General features: G+C 48.0%; 2 protein-coding genes across 29 annotated transcripts in view; one reads left to right on the top strand and one right to left on the bottom strand.

Annotated features, from left to right (window-relative positions):
- LRRFIP2 (LRR binding FLII interacting protein 2) overlaps positions 1-16,236 on the top strand; it is a 105,714-nt gene extending 89,478 nt beyond the window's left edge. For 16 of the 22 annotated variants that reach the window (XM_040479741.1, XM_040479747.1, XM_040479739.1 and 13 more), the window contains 7 exons: positions 5,413-5,514; positions 5,767-5,899; positions 7,664-7,713; positions 13,211-13,331; positions 14,192-14,271; positions 14,852-14,956; positions 15,308-16,236. In XM_040479741.1, the coding sequence (XP_040335675.1) occupies positions 5,413-5,514; positions 5,767-5,899; positions 7,664-7,713; positions 13,211-13,331; positions 14,192-14,271; positions 14,852-14,956; positions 15,308-15,418 (702 nt within the window). In that variant the 3' untranslated portion in view covers positions 15,419-16,236. The remainder of the gene's footprint in view (positions 1-5,412; positions 5,515-5,766; positions 5,900-7,663; positions 7,714-13,210; positions 13,332-14,191; positions 14,272-14,851; positions 14,957-15,307) is intronic. The other 6 variants (XM_040479745.1, XM_040479743.1, XM_040479748.1 and 3 more) reach the window with 1 other exon arrangement.
- The window catches only part of MLH1 (mutL homolog 1), a 48,565-nt gene continuing 36,483 nt past the window's right edge, over positions 13,583-25,664 (bottom strand). For 3 of the 7 annotated variants that reach the window (XM_040479732.1, XM_040479730.1, XM_040479733.1), the window contains 5 exons: positions 24,373-24,436; positions 20,091-20,255; positions 19,460-19,552; positions 19,077-19,190; positions 18,020-18,342 (listed from right to left, as the gene is read on the bottom strand). In XM_040479732.1, the coding sequence (XP_040335666.1) occupies positions 18,175-18,342; positions 19,077-19,190; positions 19,460-19,552; positions 20,091-20,255; positions 24,373-24,436 (604 nt within the window). In that variant the 3' untranslated portion in view covers positions 18,020-18,174. Of the gene's footprint in view, positions 14,188-14,279; positions 17,092-18,019; positions 18,343-19,076; positions 19,191-19,459; positions 19,553-20,090; positions 20,256-24,372; positions 24,437-25,664 lie in introns of those variants that run through there. The other 4 variants (XR_005791914.1, XR_005791915.1, XR_005791916.1 and 1 more) reach the window with 4 other exon arrangements.

Below are 25,664 nucleotides of genomic sequence, written 5' to 3'. Positions count from 1 at the left end.
AATGTGAGTAAAAGCAGAAGAAGAACAAAACTTCCAGGGGTAAACCTGATACCGTGCCTGGAAGGAACTCTTCTTTCTAGCTGACTGTGGGATTCTGAAACCTACAAGTAGGAACTTTCTAGGGAAGTTTATTTCCCCAGGATTCTTATCCAGAAGCAGCCACAGGCGTTTAATTCAAACTCTGTGGGTAACTTGATATCCTTACATTGCAAGAATTTTGGATGAGAAGCGAGAGAACAGTGAGTGGGGGGTAGAGGACAAGTAATTAGTATCCCATAAATCCCTGGTGAATAAAATAGGGGGAGATTAACATCACCATCGTTACGGAAGTGGATAGGAATGTGAGATTGGCCAGGGCTGCCAAACTGTGACGTCATCTCTAATTATGACCCCAGGACTCCCCGAAGCAGGGGCCCCGACGAGGCAAGTCCTCAGTGCTTTTTCCCTAAGGCCTTCAGGTAGATTCCAGGCACACAGGAGGCTGGAAAAACGCCCCCCAGTTCGTCCCGTGTCACCCCTTTGACACGTGCCCCGTCTCCTGGCGTGGACTCCGGGTCGTGCGGCGGGGGTTCCACGCAGCCACGCTGCCAGAGCAGCGCTTTCCTCGTCAGGACGGGGCTGCGGGGGAGGCAGCAGACAGAGGGAGCCCCTGTCCCGAGGCCGTGGGGGGAGGTTGGCACAGACCCCCAAGAGCGCCTGCGTGGACCCAGGATGAGAAGCCCTCTGGGTCCATGTCCTTCATTGTTGGGAGGGCTCTCGGGTGCTTCTCATCCCTGCAGGGACCTGTCCTCTTAGGAATGAACACGTGGGAAACAAAGTCACTTCGTAAGAGTTTGGTAGACCAAAAGTTTTAAAGAAATAAAGCTACCTTTTTAGAATTTCTAATATTTAAATAATGGAGTTTCTAAAATTCCACCCCAGGTTAGAAGAGCCTTCTGGAATATAAATTAACAACAGTTAAGAGTTTGGAAATTTTGATTGTCATCTGCTGATCTCCTTGAAATTTTTACTTGGGGAATTTAAAATGAGATGTGAAAAATGTGTGGCACTAAGCAGTAGTTTGAAAGTTTGGTTGAAGTCTGGTCACTATCCAGAATGGTCTTCTTTTAGGACCTTCCGTGATTTTCTTTAGCACAGATCTGTAGGTCCATGATTTCCATTTTGTGTAATTATCTTAGTATTTAAACTGATTATTTTGGATCAGCCATAGGAAAACCCCAACCCACACAGTCCAATAAAACAGCTATTCAAAATAAAACAAATTTTTTTTTCTGCCAAAAAGATGTGCTGATAGTTGAGACACAAATTTTTTGACTTTTAAGTTTTCCTGGCATTACTGAATGACTAAGTGGCTATCTTATTTCTGTGTGGTGTATAATAATGTGTTCCTTTGGCTTTTTTGTTTTTTAAGTTACACTTAAAGAATTGTTTTGAGCTAATTGTAGCTTCACATGCAATTGTGAGAAGTAATACAGAGAGATCCCGTATGCCCTTCATCCACTTATCCCCTAAGGTCACGTCTTACAAAGTGCCACAGCCAGGATATTGACCTTGATGTAGGCAAAGCACAGAACATCCTCATCACCACGAAGGATCCCTCCAGTTGCCCTTTCGTGGCCTTGTCCACCACCTCCCTTACTCCTTGCCGAGCCCTGGCAGTCGCCAATCTGTTCTCATTTCTGTGATTTGGCCATTATGAGCCCTATCACAGAAATGGAATCATACAGTATTTAACGCTTTGGGGTTATGTTTTTCCCTCAGCACAGTTCCCTTGAGATTCACCCAAGTTGCATGTATTAGTAGTTGGTCCCTCCTTTGACTCTTTTGGAAAGTTTCTAAATTATGGTAAAGTACAAATAATGTACAGCTTACCACTTGAACCAGTTTTCGGCGTCGAGTTCGGTGGTCCTGAGTACATCCACAGTGTTGTGCTACCGTCACCACGGTCCGTCTCCAGGGCTCCTTCGCCCTGCGCAACTGAAACTGTGCCCGTTAAACGCCAACTCCCCCCCCCCCCCCACTCCTCCCCAGCCCCTGGCAACCACCATTCCACGCTCCGTCTCTACGGACTTACTGCTCTAGGCACCTCACGTAATTATCAGACGGAATCAGACGGCCTTTGTCCTTCTGTGACTGCCTTATTTCACTTCCCATCGGGTCCTCAAGGCTTCTCTGTGGTGGGGCAGGTGTCAGAATGCCCTTCCTTTTTAAGACCAAATGAGAAATATTTCGTTGTCAGGATGCACCACGTTTTGTTCATCCACTCGTCTGTTGGTGGACAGACCCGTGGTTGGCTTCCACCTTTTGGCTGTTGTGAATAATGCTGCTGTGAACATGAGTTGGCAAATACCTCTTTGTGACCCCGCTTTCATTTCTTCGGCTGTATACCCAGGAGTGGAATTGCTGCATAATATGGCGATGGTGTGTTTAAGTTTTTTGGGGACCAACCACACTGTATTCCACAGCCACTGCCCCATTTCACATTCCCATCAAGCACTGCGTAGGGGTTCCATTACCAACACCTGTTTTCCGTTTTTCCGATAGCCATCCTGATGTGGTCCTCCCATGACTTACCCAAGACACGTTTTCGACAGTCAGTGACTCCCTAATGCACCACTTGCCTCTAGCTTCATTTTCAAGATTTCAAGTTAGTAACTTAATAAAGGAACATGGCCATTATTTTCATGCTACAGTTTGGTTCTCTTTAGTTCTTCCTTCATTGATCCTTGTAGTCATGCACACAGCCCGAAAGCAGCTCTAAGTGCCAGGTGGCTACATGTAGAAATGCATCCAAAGGACTTTTCGATCTAGATAGCCCAGTGTGAGACTCACTCCCATTCTGACGAAAGACATTTCTGCCCCTGTGCAATTATATGGAGAGTTAACCTGTTGCCCAAAAGTGCAGCCTGTTATACGTATCTTCCAGACTTCTTGACACTAGAATTTGAGGTTAGGTCAGGGGTAAAGAATTCTTTAGATCTCCGCAAGCATGTACTTTTTACCCTAAGAAAAAAATCTGTATGAGCTATTACTGAATGCAAACACAGGGTAGTGGTTTTATGGTCAGGTACTACAGAGGATTTCAGATCCGGCGTGAGTACATTTGTTCCAATTATAAGGTATTTTGGTAGTCTCCAAACTTTGTGGTGAAGTGGGAGAACTTATAGGATGTATTTTATTTTCCCGTCCATAATTATGGGAAGACGAAGTTTAAAAAGTCCAAAAGTAAAGCTGTCCATTGCCAGAAGACGTAGAAAGAGGAGCGAATGGCATGTACCAGCATTTGCTAGAATGTCCAGTTTCAAATTGGTCTGTTCCTGAGAGACCGTGTATGTTCAGTGGTGGTATTTCTGTGGAGCATGTCGTGGCCGTGATCACTGACCCAGCTGTGTGTGCTGATGCACGCGTAACTGTGCACGCAGATACCAATAACCCACAGATTCTAACCCAGCGGAGGTCCGGGTGTCTGTCAACAGATGGGAAAGTATTGCTTGTGCTTTTTTGTCCTGATGTGATACTTGTCATTAATGGAATGGCATGGTAGTATTAGCGTGGAGGGTCAGGGTAAATGCCTCACGATGCTAGCAACTCAAAGTATCAACGTACAGGCAGACTTAAGACACACCATATGGTGTGAATGTAAATTGTTGAAAAGAAATGAGATCTTGACGTTGCAGTTTGGGTGAGCAAGGAGTAGGACTTGCCCTTATACACTGCTTTTCCAGCAACATTGAGACGACAGTAAGGAAACGTAATTGTGGCTTTTTTAGGGCTGTGATATAGAAAAAGTATGCCAAGGCTTTGGAACTGAAAAGAACTGGCATTGGCACTTACTGGGACTTTGGGCAAGAAAAGCATAACCTCTCTGGGCCTCAATTTTCTCATCTGTGAAATGGGGATAACACAAGTACAGGATATATAAGGGAGAGATTATATATGTAAACATATTAGGCGGATCTTATGTCTTTGTAGCAGCGCCTGCTGTATAGTTGGAGCTGCACAGAGGTCATTGCTAGCATCCCTTATTTACTGACTGCCAGTTTGGGTGCACAGTAGGATTTATAAGGATTTAGAACATCGTCCACCTGTTCCCCAGTCAGTAATGAAGCAGTTGGCTCATTTCTAGCCCACTAAACCGAGAGAGCAGGGTTACCTGTTGTAGTTTAATTTCTTGGATTAATGGGGTTGTGGGTAGAAAATATTAAATCTACGAACACGTATATAGAGAGGCTTTTTAAACATAGTCACCCGTCAGCTGTCCGCATAGACTGCTTGCCTGGGGTACGTTTTGAAGTCTGGGTTATTTCATTACCTCGGGCAGGTTTGGTTTGTCACCTGCTTCTCCCGCTCGCATGCCCGCTTCTCCCACCGCCACCCTCGGCTCCTCAGCTCCGACGGTTGTGAGGTCCAGGCAGTGGGGGGGGGGGGCCCCAGGTGCAAACGGCGGGCGGGGGGCGGCTTTTCCGGAGCTTTCCCTGGGGCTCTGGTGCTGCAGCAGTGCCCACACCGTGTACCTGGGGTGGGGCTTCTGCTTTTCAGATGGGGAGTCTGAGGCGTAGGTAAGTCACCTGCCACCACTCAAAAGCCTGATCCCCAAACCCTTATTCTGCTGCGCTCCGTACACGGGCTCCTTTGGTTTTGTCAGTATTTTAGTTTCGGTTTTCACATTCAGAAAGGCGTTATCAGAACACCAGATGATTCTTAATTGTATTTAAGTAAATTAACAAAAAACAGGTCCTTGGGGATCCCTTTGGAGGTTAGCTATTTTGAATTAGGTGGTGTTTGAGGAATATTTTGCCACACTGCTTAGAGAACAATCACTACGGCCAGTATTGGATTAAAATACCTTGTGCATACTGGTGTTTTTTCTTCCAGGGCCATTGAAATTTTCTGACTTAAAAAAAGTTTAAATTAAATGAATTTTTTGAATTAAACCTCACTGTGTTCTTGAATGAAGTATTTTAGTTAAACGTGAGATGTATTTGTTTGTATTGGTCACCAGATGAAAATGTAGTAAGGAGATCAGTGAGGAAAACTTCCTTTTAATATTATTGCTGTCTTCATCTTCCTTTTCCTGGTTTTTGGTTTTTTTTGTTTTTTGTTTTTGTTTTTTTTTTTCCTTTTCATCGACTGGGAAAGAAAGATCAGCTCTCCTGCCTGATGGGATAAGCATGCTTTGGCGAATTTATGCACGATTAACCAGTTTCTGTTAAAACTCTCCTGTGGAGACGTGTGTCCCCAAGACCTGGTATTTCCTCCCGTGTCTACCTAACTGCCGGTTTCCAAGCTTTTACTGCTCCCTCGTCCTTTATGCCCTTATCTGTGTTTATGTGAATTAGGTGCTCTCTGCTCCCTCTTTCACTCGCTCTTTTTCTGTGCCATTCTTTCCCTTGCCACCCTGTCTAAAACCAGGCCCTAGAGAAACAGAGAGAATACATTGCCCGCCTTAGGAATGAGCGAGATGCGCTCAGAGAGCAGCTGGCTGACCCGAAGGAGACGGTGAAGACAGGAGAGGTACGTTAGCTTTGGCCCGGAGTTAAGTCCCTCGCTGCTTTATTCTTCCCTCTCATCTGGTTATCTTTCCTAGCCCAAAGACAAACCAGTGCTCATTCTTCAGTGCACGGTAGACAGGAGTAAGCCACTTCTTCCGCAGAGCTCTGCTCCATGTAACTAGTTCTCACCTGTGGCACACGTCCTGTCTGTCACAGGACGCACCGCCTCTGCGTGAGCTGTGTTTTGTGACGGTGGGTTTTGCCTTCTCCACAGAAGCATGGCTTAGTTATAATCCCTGATGGCACCCCCAATGGTGACGTCCATCATGAACCGGTGGTTGGAGCCATCACTGTGGTGTCCCAGGAGGCTGCTCAGGTCTTGGAGTCTGCAGGAGAAGGTCCGCTAGGTAAGGCACCGGCCGCTGCTGTGTCGACTGGGATTTAATGTCCTCGTAAGACTTCCGGCTTATTCATGTCCCATCTTGGAAAACAAAAACGACACAAGGGCCATCTGAGGTGTATCTAAATCCTTAACAGGAAGAAATCTGGGCACGTTGTCTCCAGGCATCCTTGACCTTGGGAAACCAGCATCTGGGTCATTGTAAGGCCCCTGGGGAGAGGCACTGTTGGTGTATACACATTGCTTTTTCACCTAAATACAAATCTTCCTGGAGGAGATAATCCAGCACAGGCACCCCAGGGAACCAGGGGGCTGGTAGGCGGCTCCCAATATGTTTTGTTTCTTCTTCCTAGAGAATCTGGTTCTGCAGCTCTTTGCCACCGCAGATGACCAAGAAGACAGGTCTTACAGGAGTGTTCTTTCCAGAGCAGGGCCTCTGAGCCTCTTGACATCTAAGGCTCTTAAATTTAAGCCCTCGAGACTTTCCGAACACCTCTCCCAGGAAACCACACGGGTGTGCATCCATTGGCTCCACTAAGATCCTGCTCTAGAGGAAGGAAAAGGGCAGAAACTCTATCATCAGCTCACTTTTTTGTTTAAAAAAATCTTTTTTCGTTTTCATAGATATTGTAGGTTTCCCAGAGGAGTGGAACATTTTTAGAGTTAGTAAGCACATTCTCTGATGCACAGAATTGCAGAAACAGAGCACTTTGATACAGCAGATGCGGGCGAGGCAGTGGGAGCCGCTCTAGAGAATGCGTTGAATGTGTGGCTGGGGGCAGCAGCTCAGGGTGTCCTCTGTTGATCTGAAAGGTGCTGAGGAAACCAGCACTTGCACTTAGCTGCGACCCCGGTTGGTTGTGGGAGGTGCTGGCTTGATGTCGGCTGCTGCTTTTACTCATCTGTGGTCCTCCCTCAGTCCAAGATCCAGTTGTTTTCTTTTTTAATTGTTTTTTAAATGTTTTTGAGGGAAAGACAGAGCACGAACAGTGTGGGGGGCAGAGAGAGAGAGAGAGGGAGACCCAGAATCCAAAGCAGGCTCCAGGCTCCGAGCTGTCAGCACAGAGCCCGACGCGGGGCTTGGGCTTGACCTCACGAGCCTCGAGGTCGTGACCTGAGCCGAAGCTGGACGCTTAATCGCCAGAGCCACCCAGGCGCCCAGGATCCAGTTTCGATGCATGCCGGGGAAGCAGCCGTCTTCCTCTCGGGCCGGGAGCGGGCCCCGGCGATCCAGCTGCCGTGCCTCGGATTAGCCCTTGACTGCCTTCGGCTCAGGGTTGGTCCCCGTGTGCCCCCACTGGCCCGCGTGGGCCTTTGGCTTCTTCGGCACTGAGTTCCTGCTTCCCCTGTCCAGCCTCCCCGCCCAGGCCCCCTCTCCCCCAACATCATGTTTGCTCCTGTGAGGCTTCATCAAGCCTGCGAGAACACCCCGGCAGCTCGAGTCGTCTGCCTACGGCGAAAGCTTGCACGTTTTGAAACAAGGAAGTGATCTTTGTACTTTGGTTTGTCTTTAAATGGAAAATCACTGCCCTTGGGAGCAAATGTCGTGTTTAGTGCCTTGATGACTATCAGCTATGTGGAAATATGTGAATATTTAAGTACTTTTCCTTAATACCATTAACTGAAGCATTTCCTTCGAAGCTCTTCAATAGAAAGCTGTGAGCTGTTTATCAGATAATGTTTGTTGTTTTTGAATTTCAAGAATTATTTTTAATTGTTCCAGTACTGTATCATTACAAATTTGGTTTACAGCCTTTTCCAATTTTTTTAGACGTCAGGCTACGAAAACTTGCTGGAGAAAAGGAAGAGCTACTATCACAGGTAAAGGCATTCTTCTCATTGGAAGGTAATGTTGGTCGTAATGGACTAAATCACAGGGTAAAACGTTAGCGAATTAAAATGTACACAAGAAAGAAGGATGCTTACTTCAAACATCAGTACGCAAGCAACATTTGAAGGGTAAAAAGATGATGCCCATTTTGTCTCTCTGTTGTTTCCTGTTCTTTTAAAAAAACTTACAGGACATGGAGTCGAAGGAGTTAAATAGTTTCACGGAGCTTGTAGTGAAGACAGGAGCTCCCTGCCCTGCCTCCCCACCCTCACCCCTGACCGTGCCCACCTGGTCTGGCAGAGTCTTTCGATGCGTACTGCTCTTGTGCATCTCCGTCCCACACGCTCAGTTGCTTCTGGGCATTCTCTGTTGGCCTCCCTCTGTAGAAGCTCCCATCTGGCCTTCTGTCCTGTGCCCCCATCCTCCTCCGGAAGGAACGGCACGCCCGGCCCGCGCGTTTTATCAGGACTTGCGAGCGCCGCTCGCCGTTGGAGCCCGGCCACATTCCAGGGGTGCCTTCCCTCTCCTTCGAGGCTCCGGCTCCCCCAGAGTTCATAGCATGCCTTTGCTTTTCCTTTGCTTGGTTTCCTGTGTATTTATGACCAGTTTGGCTACAGAGTCTGCAACGGTAGTGAAATCTGCTGTTAGCGTTTTCAGATCCACCGTGTATTCTCTCAATTCCACTTCTTTTTTTTTTTTTTTTTTTAAATGTTTACTTATTTTTGAGAGAGAGAGACAGAGCATGAGCATGGGAGGGGCAGAGAGAGAGAGGGAGACACAGAATCCGAAGCAGGTTCCAGGCTCCGAGCCGTCAGCACAGAGCCTGACGTGGGGCTCGAACTCACGAACCACGAGATCATGACCTGAGGCGAAGTCAGACACTTAACTGACTGAGCCACCCAGGCACCCCTCAGTTCCACTCCTTGATTCTTGGAGCACGACCTGTGCCCCTGGGAACTTAATGGCCTGCTCCCTCCGTGCGGAGCCGGACTGCCCTTCGTTGCCACCTAGGCTTTCCTCTGCTGTGGCTCAGGTTGGATTCCCTTTTGCAAGGCCTCATGACTTCCTCCTTTTTTATTCGTTCTCTTTTTGGTCTGTCCTCCAGTAACTTCCTGAGAAAGGTGTATATGGGCTGTAAAGTTTTCTTACCTTTGGAGGCCTGATAATGTTTTCATTTTACTCTCTCACTTTGATTAACAGTTCAGGTGTAGAATTCTTCATGACAGTCATTTTCCTTCTTTTTTTTTTAAGAAGTTGCTTCATTGTTCTCTGGCTTCCGGTGTGGCTGTTAAAGATTTCAAGGGCATTCTGATTTTTCATCTTCTGTATGTGACTCCTTCTGTAGAACCCTCTCTGGCTGTTTATATCACACTTTTCCCTTAGGGTTTGGAAGTTTCACAGTGATGTGGTTTGGAGTTGTCGTGCGTGGTATGGGCCCCCGTCAGTTGTAGGGATTCCTGTCCTTCAGTCCTGGGGAAATTTCTTGACTGATCTGCTCCCTTCCCATCTTCTCTTCTCCTAGAATGACTGACTCCTATTCAGACTTTTCAAATGTTTAAAGAGAGCGCACTGTCTATGCCAAATATCTCAGTGAACACAGCAGTTAAAGAATTCCTGCACGAGTAGCCCTTACATTCTTGTGGAAGAAGAGCAGACCGTAAACGGCACACATAACGGGCATGTCGGTTACCCGGGATGTCAGAGGTTTGTGTGAGCACGCCTGCCGCGTGTGTGTCTGCAGTCACATTGAGTGGCACAGGTGCCGGTGTGGGTGGCTGGAGTTGGATTTTACCAGGGAGCGTAACTGGGCGGAGGAGGTGAGGGCGGAAAACCGTGGCCCCAGAGATTAGGTGGGTAATGACGCCAACGGGTGATCCGGGGCAGATGTGAGGACCCAGTGGGAAGAAGATGGGAGGTGCCGGTGGGATTGGTGGCTTTGGGGATTCGGGGTCCTGAGAGAGGGAGCGGGAAGGATCGGCAGCAGAGGTTCGAAGGAAGGGAACGGGACTGACTTATGCAGGAGATCTAGTATGTGACCGCGAGAGAGTGGTGAGCGCAAGAAGGAATAGATGGCAGGATCCTTGGAGAGGAGGATTTCGAGAAACTGACACCAGCTGTAGAGCACTCCTCTACTTACATGTATCTTGAAATTGCCAAGGCTGTTCTCGAGGGAGTGAGGTTCAGGAGCTAAATGGCAAAGCAGGAGCGGGGCAACGGCAGTGAGGAGGGGTGGCAGGTGTGTGGAATTAGAGGGGAAGAGGCCAGAAAAGAGGAGTTTTGGGGAGCACCGAGGGAGAATAGTTGGGACACAGCACAGAAAGCAGGTCATGTGTTCTGTTCTCAGGCTCGGTGGCAGGAGGACTGTGGAAGCAATCTCCAGAAGGCCAGAGGGCTGCAGAGGGAGCTTCTCAGGGGAGAGCGTTTTTCTGCTAGTGCACTAGGTGAGGAGACGGCTCCGAGAAGAGACTGAGGATGAGGGGGAAATGGTAACCCAGAGTTCCAGGCTTTGGGAAGGGTGAGGAGGAGTTGTACAGAGCCCTTTAGGAAAGAGCGTAGAAGGAGGATGACTGTTCTTGAGATGGACGTGACGATGATGGGGATAACGAAAGACTAGTCCCGGTTCACTCAAGGCAGACGGTGATGGCGACCGTCTGTGTTGAAAGGGTGGAAGTGTCTGGGAAGCATGGCTTTCCTCCCAGTGCAGAGCTCGCCCTTTCCCCATTGGGGGAGTGGCGTACTTGGTCCTCGAGGATTCCCCTGGCCACTGTTGATGGGGTCACAGCGAGGGAAGCCTTCTCTTCCACCTGGACCCCTGATCATCGCGTTCACCCTTGACCCTTGATGATGAATGGTGAAGGAGGCCCGGGGAGACTCACATCTTGGTCCCAGAGGCAGCTCCCCATCGTAGTTCTGAGCTGTGGTGCTCCCCAGGCCTCTGCTGATAAGAGTAATAGGCATTTGGGGAACCATGGCTCTGATTTCTGGGGGAGGGGGCAACAGACCCCTGGGACCAGTGTTTTAACCTTTTTGTTTCTCTGGTTTCCCCATCCCTTTTGATCTCTTTCGCTTTTTTTTTTTTTAAGTTGATTTACTTAATTTGAGAGAGCGCAAGAGAGCAAGTGCATAAGTGGGGGAGGGGCAGAGAGTGAGGGAAAGAGAGAGAAACCCAAGTAGTCCCCACACTGTCAGCGAGGAGCACAACACAGGGCTCGAACCCACAAACCATGAGATCATGACCTGAGCTGAAATCGAGTCGGATGCTTACCTGACTGAGCTACCCAGGCACCCCTCTTTTGCTCTACTTTTTAAAAAACGTTCTTAACTTTATCTTTGAATACTTCTGTTGGGTTTCGGTTTCTGCAGTCATTTCCAGGATGCAGTTATTTTCACTTATCCTGATAGCTCATTGCTTTGTTTTCTGATTTCTTCTGTCTGCATAGTTCATTTCCAAACAGATGCTTTTTTATGTGTGTCATTCGGCCTTACGTTTCAGGGAGAGCTAAAATGCCAGTGGGAAGCTTTAAGCGTAGGTCAGTGTCTTGGTGAAGTTGATGTGGCAGGGTGTTTCGTTCGGGTATGGTGGTCTTGACTTTAGACTAGGCAGATGGTCTTTTAGGGAGACGTGCCCGGGTCCCCCGTGTGCGGGTACCAGCCTCGCCATCAGCATTCTGGGAACTGAGGCTGCACCGGAGGCCTGAGCATGGGGTACGTGTCCATTCGCCTCATCTCCTTGTTCCCCATGTGCGGGGCTCCTGTCTCCACCGGGCCTTGTCTTTTTCCAACCCAGAGTTCCTTTTTGTTGGATTTTTTAGTTTCTTCACTTTGCCAATTTAGAGCAGCCTACAGCTTTACGAAGGTATAACTGGTACGCAATAAGCGGCCTGGGCGTAAAGGGTAAAAAGAAAGGTAGCTACCGTCTTCGTTTCCGCGGCTGCCATAACAAAGTACCACGAACTGGCTGGCTCAGAGCCACAGAAATTTCTTGTCTACACAGTTTTGGAGATTAGAAAATGCCCCAGGTGAGGCAGCAGTAGCCGGGCTGGTTCCTTCTGAGGCTTCTAAGGGCAGTCTGTTCCACACTTCTCTTCTGGCTCCTGGTGGTTTGCCGGCAGACTTTGGCATTCCGTGGCCCGTACACGGCCTTCTGTGTGTCTTCACAGCGTCTTCCCTCTGTCTGTCTCTCTTCTTATGGCATTCTTTTTGTAAGGACACCAGTAGTACTGGATTGTGGGCCCACTCTATTCCGGCATGACCTCATCTCAACTTAACTAAGTGCATCTTCAGGGACTCCCACTTCCAAGTAAGTTCACATTCTGAGGTACCGGGAGTTAGAACTTCGTATGAATTTTGCAAGGACACTACTCAACCCTTAACGATACCGGTGACACCACGACCACAGTCAACATGGTGGAAATATTTGTAACGCTCAAGTTTCTGTGTCCCTTGGTGAACCTTCCTTCCTGAGCCTCCCTCTCCCTAACTCTCCAGGCAACCACTGGGCTGCTGTCTATCACTGGGGATTAGTCTGCATTTTCTGGAGTTTTATAGAATTAGAATTCTACACTATGTACCTACTCACTCTTCTTTTGTGTGGCATCTTCCACACAGCACACTCCGCTCTCCCTCCTTGCTGGGTAGTAATTCCACTGTCTAGATGTGCCACAGTTAGTTAATCCTCCTGTCACATTTGGGTTATTTCCAGTGTGGAGCTATTACGAATAAGTGACTATAAGCATCCTTTATTTTGGGCACAGTAAGGTAGATCAACTATGTAGCCAACTCAAAAACAGATTTGCAGTTATTTTTGCATACTAATATATTTAAGCCAATATTTAAGTTTTAATGGTAATATGGAATACCTAATTTAATATATTAATTAAATGTACTTCTCAATTTTAATATTTAATATGAACTTAAGTTTTAATATTTAAGTTTTCTGAATACTTAACGTAGAATATGTAACCTAATTCTAAGACAAAGCAAAAGCATCTAACTCCCCTTGGAATTTTATTAAAAATGGAATTTTAGGGGTGCCTGGGTGGCTCAGTTGGTTGGGCGCCCAACTCTTGATTTCAGCTCCGGTCATGATCTCCCGGTCTGTGAGATCAAGCCCCGCGTTGGGCGTAGCACAGAGCGCAGAAGCCGCTTGGGGTTCTCTCTGGCCCTCCCCCGCTTGTGCGCGCACTCACTCGCTCTCACTGTCTCTCGAGATAAATAAGAGTTAAAAACAAAAAAGCAATTTGATGAAAGCAGTGAAGAACACCGAAAAGACCTGTTGCAGCCGCCTACGCACGATGGGGCTGCTGCCATCGGCACACCTGGTCCTGGGGCGGGCTCCTTCTGACGCTGCTTTACAGCTTGTCGCCAGCGCCTCTGGCAGCGTGGCCCCCGCGGTGGGCACTCCGGTTCTGGGTGCACGACCCGTGTGGCCGGTGAGGGCCCGCGGTGTCCTTCGCATCTTGTGACGGACCCCTCCTTCCGCCGCAGATCCGGAGGCTGAAGCTGCAGCTGGAGGAAGAGCGGCAGAGGTGCTCCCGCAGCGAGAGCACGGCGGCCGACCTGGCGGGGCTGCACAACGGTTCAGACCTGCAGTTCATCGACATGCAGAGTAGGTCCCGGGGCCGGGCCGGCGCCACGGGCAGGGAGGCTGTGTTCTAGGTGGGGGGTTGCGAGCAGGCCGCCGGCCCGGGGATGGCGTTTCTCTAGAGGAGACGTGTTACAAAGATCGCTCGGTCCTCGGCGAGTGATTTTTGTTAAATTTGGTTTGCTGGAGGGAATTTCTAAACTTCGCGTTTTAAATGATGCGCTGCTTAGGTCAGAAGTACAAGTAGTGATTTAGAAGTCGACCCATCACATTACCCACATGTTATTGAAAAGCATTTCTTTCAGCAAATGTTTATTAAGCACACGCACAGAGCCCTCGGCAAGACGCAGATAGACCGAGGGAGGCGGAGCCAGGGCCCGCGTTCAGAGGCATGGTTAGTGTTAGAAAAGACAGTGTAAATCAAAGCGACAGGGAAGAAGTCACAGTTGACTAAGGAGAGTCATGACGGAGGTTGCTGGGGACTTCAGTCAGCGGTGGGAGAGCGGGGCACCCGAGGTGTGGCAGCAGGAGGGAACCCGGGAGGCGGGAAGGTACAGGAAACTGGAGGCTCCTGGACGGGGGTCAGCAGGGCCACTGAGGCACGGACAGGGCTCCTTGCTCCGTGTTCAGCCTACGCACATCGTGGGGCGAAGGGTACATTTTCTTCTCCCCGGTCCAAGGGAGGCTTGGATCGGTGCCGGAGCTTCTCGCAGGAGACTCGTTCTAGGGCCCAAGGCGCTGGAGATGCTGTGGCTGCCCTGCGGGCATCCGTGTCTGTCTTGGAGACCGCATCGTCCTCTCCCGGGCTGCAGCGGGTGTCAGCGCCTCATGGGTCACACCTTCACTCCCTCCGGGAGAGGATTCATTCTCTTCTTCTGTTCTAGGAGATGCCAATAGACAAATTAGTGAATACAAATTTAAGCTTTCAAAAGCAGAACAGGATATAACCACGTTGGAACAAAATGTAAGTACCTTCTCAGTATGGTGGCAAGAGATTTAAAGTCCCTTTGCAACATCTAAGTGGCCGACTCCAGGAGTACCTAGGTTTCTTTGGGTTGGGTGTCTCTGCAGTTGGATCTCTGTCGAAGCTCTGCAGTAAAGAAGAAAGCCAGCAGGAGAGACCCCGAAGGGCACTTCAGCCTTCCGTTCGCTATTGAAAACGTAGAAAACCGTAGCTGTAATTCTGCTTTTTCCAGATATTTCAGGGGACCTCAGGAAGTCTCTTAGTTTGAAAATCCCTTATTCTACGTTTCAAGAAGTCTAAAAGCTTTTCCATTAGTGTGTCTGATCCTGCAGTGTTACTTTGGCACTTAATATGTCCATCGTAAACCTGACGTGAGAAATTGGCCCTATGTTGACTGTCCGGCTGTAATCCTCTCAGGGGACACTTCCTCGTCTATAAATAGCCGCTGGGTTCTGAGAGGCCCTGTGACTCACCGTGAGGGGACAACTTGGGATTTGTAATGACGCTGCGTTTCCATGGTGGCTGCAAGCAAAGGGCTCCCGGTGCCCGTCAGCAGAGGCCCGTGTTCTCTTGTTGACAGGTCAGCCGACTCGAGGGCCAGGTGCTGAGGTATAAGACCGCCGCCGAGAATGCGGAGAAAGTGGAAGATGAACTGAAGGCGGAGAAGAGGAAGCTACAGCGAGAGGTACCTGCTTTTGCGCGCTCACGTTCCTAAAACGTAAAGATCCTTCGCGGCGTCACGAGTTGAATCCTGGGTCCAGTCCTAAGGGAACAGCGGTGGGTCTCTCCCTGTTCCGTGGTGGGTTTTGACCTGCACGGTGACTGCCATTTATTTACTTGTATGTTTCGGTCAGTTCGAGACTAAGGAAGAGGAGAGGTTTCCCTTTTGTTTTAGCACCGGTCTTTTCCTCCACCTGCTGTATGTCTGTCCTTTCTGTGCGCCGCCAGCGGGTCCCGTCTCGCAGACAGGGGCATTGAAGTGGCACCGGGTTTTGTGTGTGACCGTGTCAAGTGACCGGGCTCTCCCTGTCCGCAGTTACGAACGGCACTGGACAAGATCGAGGAGGTGGAGATGACCAACAGCCACCTGGCCAAGCGGCTGGAAAAGATGAAGGCCAACAGGACAGCACTTCTGGCCCAGCAGTAGGAGGCGCCCCTCCGCCCGGGAGCCGCGCCCGGGGTCCCGCCCAGAGGGACTTTCTGTCCATTGACACAAACCCCCTTCTGTACTGTTTGAGTCTTGTCAGTAAAATAGCCACCTTTGTATTTTATAATTTATGAGAGAATGAAACAGGTTTGAATCTTCATGAACGCACGCTTTGGATTTCGTTGTAATTTGATTCTAGACTAAGAACTGGTCTGTGCTGGTTTTACTTTTTATTTCCATAATTGTAGAATCGAGTTTACTCACCATTTCCCCCAGCGGCCTCCGTGACGGGGCTCTCGTCACGGCGAGAGGACGGCGGTTCTGTGAGCGCCCCGTGAGATACTTGGCTGGAGACCTCGGGAAACACAAGTGCCTTCTCCACGGTGCAATCCAGACTTCAGTCCTCTCCAGCGGTCAAAGACACTTACCCTTCGTATCAGATAGCATTTATATTTTAGTGAAGAAACAGGTTCACACGTGGGGAATGTATGTTTCACTCAAATTTCTATGTTTGGAGGAAGAAGCCTTTTTTTGTAAAATATTTAAATTTATATAAGAAAATGTTAGAAAAAATACGGATACGGGGAGTGTATAGAAAACTTGCTTTATTGCATGTGGCCGGGGAAGTCCAAAGCCTGACGCTCTTAAGGTAAGAGTAGGGCCCTTTGTCGTCAACATCGCCTGTGCTGTATCTCGTGTAAAGTATCTCATCTGCTGCTGATTTGTGGAATGAAACCTCAGACGAGCCCGGCGGGGGGGTGCGGTGGGGGGAGAAGTCGGCCCAAGACCCTATTAAACACACCCTCTTGCTGACCACAGCTGGCTCCTGACACATTCATTTTGTTACGGGAGCCTTTCAACACATCGGGGCAGCCACGTCCCTCTTACGCTGCCCCTCTTCTCCTCCTCCTCCTCACGGAAAATAATCTGGAATATACAGCTTTTTAAGAACTTCAGTCGCGTCTTTAAACGTACCCAGTTTGAGGCATTTATCATGGGGCCATTTTGCAGGATCCGTGATTCTCGTCTGCCCTCAGAATCAAGGTGTTTGTGGAGATGGTGGTTGCATGTTCGTAACAAATACCGCGAGAAGTCTAATCAGTCAGTCCAGGGCACGTAAGATAACAAAGTTAGACTTGGAATTACATCCTGAAGCTAACTCGGATGTGAAGAAAATCTCTGCGAATTACCCTCTTCAGAGCAGTTAGCCTTTTGTTTTTAAAATATGGAACCGGTGTCGTGAGTCCGGGGGGATTTCCTACATATTTCTTTCGCAGCCGTAGTAGTGGGACCCGGGGTAGGAGGGGTGGGGGCCCACAGCTGGAGCCAGCACACCGTGAGGTGACCCCTCCTCGCCCCGCTGGGCTCCCGGAGGGCCGCTGCTGAGACGCCCTGTCAACTTTTTGGAAGTTCTACGTGGTAGAACCTGATCCTGCTTCTTTTGTGATACAACAGATTTGTCTCTTCCAAAGGGAATGGTTCCACTTTTTCTTAAGGGACGGTTCCCTGTTCTTTCCATGGAACGTTCTTTACTGAGTCTTGTCATCTGGATTTTACCTCAAAACTGTAGGCGTTCTTCCCGTGCACACTGCACATTTCTGTGAACCAGGCTAGTATTAAAGGCATCTGACGGTAGTGGCACATACGGCTCGGGTTTGTATTTTTACGTCATCCTTCGGGTCAGAATAATGAGAACTTAAGCTGGTAGTGTTCACATCCCTTAACGAAGGAGGCTGGTTTAAAACGTTCACCAGTTACAGATTCCATAAGGACTTCTGTCTTCTCTCAAGGTTTTTTCATTACGAATAAACTAATGAGCTTAGGTTACTGAGGGTGCTAACAGATCCTCGACTCACCTTTCTCCATACTCCGTGTCACCAGAGCCTCTTCTAGTTCAGGACTCTAGTTTTGGGGCTTAACCGACTGAACCACCCTGGTGCCCCAGGACCTGTTTTAAAAGGCACGTGGGCCAACATTAATTTGCATCACCCAGTATTAGAAATTTACCAGAATACACAAAGACTCAAACCAGAGCAAGAACTGCAAAATCTTCGGGGCATTTTTAGAATTACGAGATGCCCAGAGGGCTTTCAAACTACTTCGGATTTTTTTTTAACACAGCCAGGTATATTATAGGTAAAAATGGATCCAGAACCTTTCAAGTGTAATTCTTAACATTTATTTATTTTTGACAGAGCACGAGCAGGGGAGGGGCAGAGAGAGAGGGAGACACAGAATCGGAAGCAGGCTCCAGGCTCCAAGCTGTCAGTACAGAGCCCAGTGCGGGGCTGGAATTCACGAACCGCGAAGATCATGACCTGAGCCAAAGTTGGAGGCTCAACCGACTGAGCCCCTCAAGTATTAATAAGGAATCGGGCGCCTAGGTGGCTCAGTCGGTTAAGCGTCCGACTTCGGCTCAGGTTGTGATCTCGTGGTCCGTGAGTTCTAGCCCCGCGTCGGGCTCTGTGCCGACAGCTCAGAGCCTGGAGCCTGCTTCGGATTCTGCGTCTCCCTCTCTCTCTGGCCCTCCCCCGTTCATGCTCTGTCTCTGTCTCGAAAATAAATAAACGTTAAAAGAAAAAAAAAAAAAAAGGAATCATGTTAGGATGTGTCTGACAATTTATTTCTGGTCAGTCCACCAAGGGTGAAAGAATGCTACGGGTCAGAAGGCAGATGGGAGTCTTCAGCCATAAGACCTACCCTCATCAGGACACCGTGCAGGAACCGCACACCCCCGAGTCCAAGAGTGACGGTGCTTAACATCTCTCGAAGACTTTGTATAGATCGGGCAGGTTGGCAAGCTGTAGGATATTTCCATCTTCCGTGAAACGTTCAGGAGGCAGAAGGTGTGAGCGGAAGGCTTTATAGACGATGTGTTCCACAGTCCACTTCCAGGGGTTTGCTGAGGAGCCGGGCGCGTCACTCTGGAAGAGACACGTTAGATGTCACAAACCTCCCGTTCACCCTGCTCACATCCCGGTGCGCATGGTTTCCTGGCTGACGTGTACTGGGCCCGGGAAGTCTTGCTGGTTACAACGGGCTTTCTAGCCAGTGCTGGTGACACATCCTCTTTGGCCAGCCTCTCAGGGAGCCTACAGGCCTGAACGTGAGAGAGGAGCCGCGGGGAAGAGACTTGCTCGCATGGAAACTTTGTTTCCATTTGGGAGGAAGTTTACTGTAGCGGGCTCTAACATAATGTCTGATCCTGACGATGACGTCTGGATGGCAGCAGTAAGCAGGGCATTCACCCAGGCCCTTGTGTGTCCAGCCGAGCCCACCCGTAAGAAGGGCCAGGGACGCCGCCCCAGTACAGCCCTGCTTTCCCAGCAGAGCAGCAGTCGGATGCACAAGGCTGCCAGAGCCGGGCAAGCGCGGGGAGGCTGACGTGGGACCGGAAGGCGGAGGCGACACACGACGGGCTAACGATGGAGACAGCCTCCCATGTCTCCTCGGGATGGCCTGCGTCCTTCCGTTTGACGGCGACACCGTTCCAGACCAGCAGAAGGAAGCAAAACTCACGAATAAAAGCTGACCGCCGTGTCCAACCCTCCCGTGCAGTGAAATCCTAGGAACTCGGGGACGGCCAGTTTCATCTCCTAAAGGTGGTGTGAGGGCCCGTGCCCGTCCCGGGTGCTGATGGGCATTATCACCACAGTACCTGCTGGCTTGAGAGGGTCGACTCCTCACATACATACTGCTTCCGAATGGAGTAAAACATAGCACACTCTTTGCTGAGGCTTTCAAAACATTCCTTTTCTTCATCCCAGTTCACCTGGTCCAAAGAGAATTCGACACCTCAACGTATGTACTGGCTTTAAAAAACACCTTTCATTTCCAAGTGGAGACTGCACACCACTTAAAGCTTTTCAAATGTTGCTTCTTAGGTGTTAAATCTACAGCGTAACTGCCGAGTACTGCCCGGGGAGGCGGGGGAAGGGGGCCTTGGGCTGTTCTACCCTCTTCATCATCCTTCTAGACGAAGGTGTGGCCCTGTGCCCTCTCCCTCCGGCCCACACACCTGGGGTCGGCTTGGTCACTTGCCTCGGTGGCTAGTCGAAGAATGAAGAGAGGCAGGCCCTCCAAAGGGGGCACGTAGTTGTCGATCAGCAGGGGTAATCCAATCAGGTTCCCTTCCTGCTCGTTTTCGGAAGAGAGGCCAACCAAGACAAGGGGACGAGAAATAACACGGTTACAGTTAATCAAGTTCAGTTTCCCGCTGCTTCCTCCGGGTCCTGTCCTCCCCCCTGCACTCTGGGTGGCCAGGTGCCCGACTGGGCCGCGCCCTGGGGGCAGGAGGGCAAAGCACTTAAAGCGAGCTTTCTGTATTGACATGAGCCAGAACAACTATTTCTTTCTATATGCTCACCAACTGAACAACACTTGGAGACGGAAAGCCCCAAAGGTTAAACGAATAAGATGAAGAAACAAGGAAGGCAAGTGGCCTGGCATAATCTGTGGCCTGCGGGACCGTGGGATTCAGCTCTCCCTCACATGAGTCCTTCACTCTGGGAACAGAAATGGGCATGAAAGAGTAAGAAACCGGTTGTGTAACCCAGAAATGCAAGCTGGGAGTGAAGATGTGAACATATATGCTCCGTGCTGGGGTGGGCAGCCTTTTCATCCTGATCTTGGACCAACTGCAGAACTGGACTCTTACGTGAAGAATACACACCTCATCGATCTCCAAGGAGAAATAGTCCGCAAGCATCTCAGCCTTCTTCTTTAGAAACTCAACAATGTACTCAGCAAGTCCTTCTTTGGGGCCATCCTCCTCTGTCCAGCCACTCTCGGGACTGTCTAAGGCGAGCATGGCCAGGTCAAAGAGCGGCGCTGGCTCCTAGAAGGGAGAAGCGTTAACCGTGCAACCCGGTGGCGCCTGAATTCCCTCCCGTGAGACCAGCACGGCTGTACGTGCCTCGGAGGTGCTGTGGATTTGCTTCCAGACCACGATAAAGGGAGTAAAATGAATTTTTTGGTTTCCCAGTGCATATAAAGGTTCCATTTACACGTCTGTTACACGTGAAACAGCACTGTGTCTTAAAAAACAACATACAGGGGCGCCTGGGTGGCACAGTCGGTTAAGCGTCCGACTTCAGCCAGGTCACGATCTCGCGGTCCGTGAGTTCGAGCCCCGCGTCGGGCTCTGGGCTGATGGCTCAGAGCCTGGAGCCTGTTTCCGATTCTGTGTCTCCCTCTCTCTCTGCCCCTCCCCCGTTCATGCTCTGTCTCTCTCTGTCCCAAAAATAAATAAATGTTGAAAAAAAAATTAAAAAAAAAAAAACAACGTACATACCTTAGCTAAATTTATTGCTAAAAAATGCTAGCCATCATCTGAGTTTCCAGTGAGTTATAATCACTGATCAGTTTGTGTTGTGCACAAATAGGATAACAACAAAAAAGTCTGAAATGCTGTGAGAATCACCAAACTGACAGAGACACGGAGTGAGCACATGCTGCTGGAAAGACGGTGCCACCAGACTTGCTCTGCACAGTTGCCACAGACCTCCCCTTGGTAAAAATGCGATGTCTGTGAAGCGCAGCGAGGTGCAGAACGAAGACGAGGTGTGGCTGTGTGAACAACCACAAAACCATGATCGTGACGACGGGAGAAACCCCAAATCTAACACTCATTCTCCATCTCCCACAAAGAAAACACCCGGAAATCCACAAGGAAACCTCGCTCCTCCTCACTGATGGCCATTTCAACAGAGAGGTGACAGCCTGCTGAACAGGGCAGGGTGAGGCCCTGTGGAGGCACCTGCCTTCTGTGTAGGCCTAAGAACTCCACTTGCTTTCATAGTTCTACTGCCTCACTGACAACTAAAGCGACGGGGGAGGGTGAATAAGTTGGATGACATTCCAGGTAAATCATCGGATTAGGAAGACTGAAATACACGGTTAAAAATAAGATGCCTAAATTGTCTTTCATTTCTCCCCTTCTGTCATTACCGTGGCCATACATCTTACTTTTTTGCATGTTAGGAACCTACACAACATCGTTAGTAATTTTCATAATGGAGGAGTTGATGAAAGGACCTGACGATTCTAAACGTTTACACACTCAGTAACAGCTTTAAAGTCTACGAAGGACCAAACTAATGGAAAGAGAAAAAGACAAGTTCACAATGACAGTCAGAGGTTTCAATACCACCCTTTTTAAAAAATAAACTGGAACAAGTAGACAGAAAATCAGGATCCATAAGATCTGATCATCACTGTCAACCTGCTATGCTTGCCATTCCTAGAACACTCTACTCAACGAGACCAAAATACAAATTCCTTTCAAGTGTGCACGGATCAGCACAGACCAGACTCTGGGCCATAAGACAAGTCTCAGTAATGTAAAAGGATTCAAGTATGTTCTCTGACCAAAATGGAATCAAATTAGAAATCAATAACAGATATCAAGTCACTGGAAAATCTCCAAGTCACTGGAAACAACATACTTCTAAATAACCTGTGGGTCAAAGAAGAAACCAAAAGGGAAATAAAATATTTTGAACAGGATGAAAACGAAAATGACTTGTCAAAAGTTGTGGAAGGCAGCTAAAGCAGCACACAGAGGAAATTTATTGGCACTTGAACACCTACATTAGGAAAGAAGATGTCAAATCAGTGACCTCAGCTTCCACCTTGGGAAATTTGAAACAGAAGAGCAAATTAAACCCAAAATAAGTAGAAAGGAAATAATAAGGATCAGAGTACATACCAGTGAAATAGAAAACTGGGAAACAATAGAGAAAACTCAATGAAACCAAAAGTCAGTTCTTTGAGATCAATACTATTGATAAACTTCTAGCCACACTGATTAGGTTAAAACGAGAGGACATACATTCCCAGTATTAGGAATGAGAGAGGATCTACACATTAAAAGAATTACAAAAGGGGCACCTGGGTGGCTCGGTCGGGTAAGCGTCCGACCTCAGCTCAGGTCATGATCTCACGGCCTGTGAGTTCAAGCCCCGCGTTGGGCTCTGTGATGACAGCTCAGAGCTTGGATCCCACTTCGGATTCTATGTCTCCCTCTCTCTCTGTTCCTCCCCCACTCATACTCTATCTCACTGTCTCTCTCTCAAAAATAAATAAAGAATAAAAAAAATTTTTTTTTTTAAAGAATTAGAAAAAATACTATGAAAAACTTCATACCACTAAGTTTGAAAACTTCAATGGACAAATTCCTTAAAAGAAACAAAAACCAAAGCTCAGTCAAGAAGCAAAAGACAACCTAATAGTTATCTATGAAAGAAATTGAATTTGTAGCTAAAACCTTCCCATGAGGAAATCTCTAGGCACAGGTGGCCTCACTGAATTTTACTAGACATTTAAGGAATAAACACCAATTCTACACAGAAGGGATGCCCCCCCCCCAATTCATTCTATGAAACCAGTATTATGCTGATACCAAAACCAGACAAAGACTACAACAAAAATAAAAACCAGTATCATTCATGAATATATATGTAACAATTGTAAACAAAATTCTAGAAAATCTATTTCATAAACCATACAGAGAAAAGACAGATACCATATGTTTTCACTCTTATGTGAAACTTAACGGAAACCCATGGGGGAGGGGGAGGGAAAAAAAGAAAAAGAGGTTAGAGTGGGAGAGAGCCAAAGCAGAAGAGATTTAAAAACTGAGAACAAACTGAGGGTTGATGGGGGGTGGGAGGGAGGGGTGGGTGGGTGATGGGTACTGAAGAGGGCATTTTTTGGGGATGAGCACTGGGTGTTGTATGGAAACCAATTTGACAATAAGTTTCATTAAAAAAATTAAAAAAATAAAATAAATCTATTTCAATAACATATAAAAAGAATAATACATCATGTACAGGCAGCGTTCATTCCAGGATTTCAAGGTTGGTTTTTAACATGAAAACCAATGTAATTCATTATGTTAATAAATTAAAAAAGAACACCATGCAATCATCTTAACAGGTGCAGAAAAAACATTTGAAAAAACTCAATATCCATTCCTGAATAAAAACTCTACGCAAGCAAGAACAGAAGGGAACTTCCTCAACCTCACAAGGGACATCTCATCTCTTCGTACAGCAGAAAGCATACTTGATTCTGAAAGCTGAATGTGTCTGGCCCTAAGATCAGGAACAAGAGAAGGATTTCCATGCTCACCACTTGTATTCAACATTGTACTAAGGGTCTAGCCAGTGCAGTCAGGGAAGAAAAAGAAAAGCCATCCAGACTGGACAGGAAAAATAAAAGTGCCTTTATTCATACAGAGGCCACGTAGTAACTGATGGAATCTGTAAGAAAGCTACTAGGACTCCTAAGTGAGTTTGTCAAGATTGCAAAGTACAAGATCAACACACGAAAACACCTGTGTTTCTATGTACTAGCAACAAACAATTGGAAGATTTTTAACATGGCATCTATAATTGTGTTGAAGTGTGTGAGATGCTAAGGGATAAGTCTAACAAAAGACTTCCTCCCCAAATTGATCTGTAAATTAAAGATACTCCCAAGAAAAATCCCAGAAGGCTTTTTTTGTAGAGTTTGTCACCCCTAAAAAGAAGACATAAACCTACATAGATAAATAGTAGTATTTTAATTCTAAATTAAAATTAAGCAATGAAAAAGTCTTGCAAGAAATGACCTGATATTGTCAGCTGGGGCTGGTTGTACTTGGGTGATGGGCCTTAGAGGATGTTTATTTCTATTTTTATCTCTTTACAAGTTTTCTTAAGTAGATATGTATTAACTTATATAACAACAAACACGCGTTTAAGCTTGGCTACCAAATGATTGTTCTGCTTTGTATAAAACTGTTATAACTAAAGACACTTCCGTCTACAAATCATACAACATAGACACCGTCCTAAGCATAGTTAGAAAAATCTAACATCCTGCAAATCAGATATTAGGGTAGAGCTATTATTTTCAGAAATGACCAGCTGTTGGAACTTTCAGAAGTGAGAAGCAGGAAATAAACTTACCGACAGCCTCAGAACACCAAAATTGGCAAAATCATAAATGAGTATCTGGTAGAACAGTTCTTCACTGAAAATGAAAATGAAGTGACTTTAAGGAAAGGCTGAATCCATGCTTGAGAGCCAAGCAGCCAGAACAAAGGGGAGAAATAACCCCTGAAACACGGATGGGTCAAAGGGACGCTTCCGCCTTGCTGTGGAGCCTTCTCGGCGGTCCACGGTGACCTCCTCCCCCTCCACAGTGCCGGGCCCACTGCGTGCTCCAGCCACGGCTTTGGCTCTCTGGCCTCCACATGCAGCTTAGAGCACTAAGACTAAGTCACCCATGCTCTGTCCCCACCCCCTGGTGCTGCAAGAGGCGCTTGAATGCCCTGTAGGTGAAATTTAAGGGATTTCTGTTTGCTTACCTTTTCCCCACTTACAACGAATCCTATAAACCACTTTTTTTTTTTTTTTTTTTTAACAATTCACCATTAAAAATGGTGTGGAGTGAATAGGGAGGGTAGGAGAGTTGCTAAATAATCACCAGTGGACACAAGGCAGAATTAGACCACCCTGGTGTATGGTGTAGGATGATGCGCTGGCTGGCAACATTCCAGAAGCAGCGGAAAAGTACACAATACACTGAACCCCTTACACAACACAGCACTGAAATAAATGGCACTTTATAGTTCTTAAGCAATCCGAACCACACGGGGCTGTTTAAAGACTTCTTTTCATTATCAGTCAAAGTAGACAAAGCATCCAGTACACTCGCATTCTAGTGGGGAAACCGAGGCACCCAGTAAGTACCTGACTTGTCCCAGGTCAGAGTTAATAAGGTGGAAAAGGAAGGAGCTGAACCCAGACACTGCACGCTGAACCTGGTTCTCAATCGGGGAAACCATTCACATTCATTACTAGCTGAAATTCTAGGACTGGCCTGGATTTCTGTTTGTGAAGTGAAAGACCCTGACCACGACCGTGATTTGGATGGAGCCTTGGAAATGCACTCACACATGCTGGAAAAGCAGGAAGAAGGGCAGGCGAATTCCTAGCACATTAGTAAGAGACCGCTCACGGGACAAGCCAAAGGATCCTCAAAGCAAAGACCGTGGACCTTGGACAGAGCCGCACCAAAAGGGCGTAGGAGGAGTGAGTTCTTAGCCAGAGATGTACGAGCCAACAGTCGGCTGCACGAGGGCAGTTTCTAGGTGAGGGAGATCAAATTGGTCTTCACCTGTGTGCCGCCCCCAAGCGACGTCCAGTGGCCGCCCCGCTCACAGGCTCCAGAGGCTGAGGCAACCGCGGGGCTCAGT

This window comes from Herpailurus yagouaroundi, unplaced genomic scaffold (genome assembly GCF_014898765.1).
Source record: "Herpailurus yagouaroundi ecotype Mexico unplaced genomic scaffold, PumYag 159, whole genome shotgun sequence".
Taxonomy (NCBI): domain Eukaryota; kingdom Metazoa; phylum Chordata; class Mammalia; order Carnivora; family Felidae; genus Herpailurus; species Herpailurus yagouaroundi.
The sequence above is the reverse complement of the archived record's forward strand: the minus strand, read 5'-3'. Positions and strand labels throughout refer to the sequence as shown.